The sequence below is a fragment of the Chiloscyllium plagiosum genome, unplaced genomic scaffold (genome assembly GCF_004010195.1).
Source record: "Chiloscyllium plagiosum isolate BGI_BamShark_2017 unplaced genomic scaffold, ASM401019v2 scaf_14919, whole genome shotgun sequence".
In the NCBI taxonomy this organism is placed as follows: Eukaryota; Metazoa; Chordata; class Chondrichthyes; order Orectolobiformes; family Hemiscylliidae; genus Chiloscyllium; species Chiloscyllium plagiosum.
The window spans coordinates 21,833-24,567 of record NW_025215208.1 but is presented as its reverse complement, the minus strand read 5'-3'; the positions used below and the strand labels follow the sequence as shown (position 1 = coordinate 24,567).

The window sequence follows — 2,735 nt, the reverse complement described above, 5'->3', positions numbered from 1 at the left end:
ACGTGCAATTTGTTTCACTAAGTGTACAGTGAAAATTACCCGGGTTAAGTTAGTAAGGTTGACTACCAGGTTTAAAACAGACAAAAGAAATTATTCACAAAATTACACAATGAAACATGAAGAACAGAATAAAGAACCCCGATAGAACTCAGTCTATCCAGCGAGACTTAATTATGCTGTTCCGACTATATACAACAGTCCCAATAAACAAACTCTCTTGAAGGACAGTATAAAAAATGGAACAAATGCTTACAGGTTGATGGTAGAAGGGTAGAGAGAGAGAGAGAGAGAGAGCGCCTGTTCACACAGCTCACTGAACTAAACTGCTCAGCAAGAAAGCTGGCCACACCCCTTTCTTTATACAGGTCACTTTGAAAACATGACCACTTTGGCCTGAATTCTCATCTGTTTACATATAAACAAAAGATCTCTCAATACTCTTTAATCTCTGCACCAAACCAGACTGATGGTCGCCTGGCCTGGTTTATTACCCCACTGAAATAAAATCAAGGACGGAGTCTTCTTGAGCCAAGGAACGGCTTTTCAAAAAAAAAGGGACTAGCTTTGTGATAAAAGAAGTTCTGGGATTGCGATATTAATGAATCGAAACCTGTAACCCATTCTAAAAGATGGAAGACTTAACAGCCATCAGGGCTTGGTCAAGATATCGTTTTAATCACATGACACAGTGATCTTTGGCTATAAATTCTGTGCCCTATCATCCTGCCCCACAAGTTACCTGATGAAGGACCAGCGCTCCAAAAGCTAGTGCTTCCAAATAAACCTGGTGTCATGTGATTTTTAAGTTTAGTTTTTCAATTCTCCTGCTAGATTTTGAAGCTAAAAGGGAAGTTGTATGAAGGTGAGAAGATACTGTTCCTCCAATGACAGTCATTCTTGGTAACAGCCAGCTTTCCAACTGCTCTGTTGCTCTTCTAGAAACCGCTTTGCGAACGGTCTGCTGAAACTATCGGAAGCCAGCTCAATGGTGGGAGAGATGCAGGAAGAATTAGTGCCACTGGGACCACAGATCGAGCAGAAAACCAAGGTACCATCAACTTAACACCAGGATTTCACTAAACAGCTGAACTGAACCATCAAATGGTGTGACCGCAAAGGTTGTTATTGTACAGACAAGTCAAAGATTGTTATAGCGGAGGCTGGGAATACTGCAGCGAGTAACTCACCTCCTGACTCCCCAAAGTCTGTCCATCATCTACAAGGAGGGTGATGGAATATTCCCCACCTGCCTGGATGGGGGTGGGGGGGATGTGGGGAGTTGGCGGGAATAAATGCTGGGCCAGCCAGCAATGCCCTTGTTGTATGAATGAATAAACAGTAGCTTTAAAGCAGGGCGAGTTAACGGGAAATTCAGTCGAGGGATTTCAAATACTGTCAGGTTTTTAGAGAATACTTCAGGAGAAACTGTTTCCTGTAGCAGAGAGCTGGCTTCATGGGACACTGACTCAGTGTAATTGGTAGAAAAACCATCGTTTTACAGGCTGCACTGCAATTCATAACCAGGATAGACCCTGGAAGACAACACAGCTGTAATTTTTCAAAACGCTTTCCAGATTTGCATAAATATTTCTAAAGGAAGGCAGTATGTTTCTAGGGGTGTAGCATAGGTATAATTTCACTGGATTCTAGTTCAGGAGCCAAGGTGAACGGTCTCCGAGCACGTTACCAATCAGTGGCTGACTCAAAGCAGTCCCAGCAAACCATCAGACCAAGGATAGTTAGTGAGTGGTAATAGATGCTGGTGTCAGCAACAATACCACCTCCAACAGCACAATGTTTAGTGCCCAGAGGGAACCATCTCCAACAAGACAGAAAGTAAGCAATGTCCCTTGACAGTCAAATGCATTACAGTCAGTGAATGCACCATGAGCTACATTCTGGGTGGTTATCATTGAGCGCTGGAAAGATCACATGGGACCCTGCTTTTAAACAGGGTCAAGATGTAAGGAGCAGAGTGCAATTTGGGAGATCATGTGAAACTCATTGATGCAAATGAGACAATGTTAATGGTAGGGGCCCATCTGTTCCTGGCGCAGCACCCCCTCGGCACAGACACGGTGAGGTATGGTTCCCCACGCTGCACCCCTCGGCACAGAGACGGTGAGGTACGGTTCGCCACACAGCACCCCCTCGGCACAGAGAAGGTGAGGTACGGTCCCCCACACAGCACCCCCTCGGCACAGAGAAGGTGAGGTACGGTTCCCCACACAGCACCCCCTCGGCACAGAGAAGGTGAGGTACGGTTCCCCACACAGCACCCCCTCGGCACAGAGAAGGTGAGGTACGGTTCCCCACACAGCACCCCCTCGGCACAGAGAAGGTGAGGTACGGTTCCCCACACAGCACCCCCTCGGCACAGAGAAGGTGAGGTACGGTTCCCCACACAGCACCCCCTCGGCACAGAGAAGGTGAGGTACGGTTCCCCACACAGCACCCCCTCGGCACAGAGAAGGTGAGGTACGGTTCCCCACACAGCACCCCCTCGGCACAGAGAAGGTGAGGTACGGTTCCCCACACAGCACCCCCTCGGCACAGAGAAGGTGAGGTACGGTTCCCCACACAGCACCCCCTCGGCACAGAGAAGGTGAGGTACGGTTCCCCACACAGCACCCCCTCGGCACAGAGAAGGTGAGGTACGGTTCCCCACACAGCACCCCCTCGGCACAGAGAAGGTGAGGTACGGTTCCCCACACAGCACCCCCTCGGCACAGAGA

The 2,735-nt window shown here is 48.5% G+C and overlaps 1 protein-coding gene across 1 annotated transcript in view; it reads left to right on the top strand.

Moving 5' to 3' along the window:
• Nucleotides 1–2,735, top strand: part of LOC122548212 (dynein axonemal heavy chain 14-like) — a gene marked incomplete at its 3' end in the record, with an annotated part of 56,282 nt that overhangs the window by 34,409 nt on the left and 19,138 nt on the right. Inside the window, exon 5 of the mRNA XM_043686757.1 lies at nucleotides 940–1,048. Within this exon, the coding sequence (XP_043542692.1) occupies nucleotides 940–1,048 (109 nt within the window). The remainder of the gene's footprint in view (nucleotides 1–939; nucleotides 1,049–2,735) is intronic.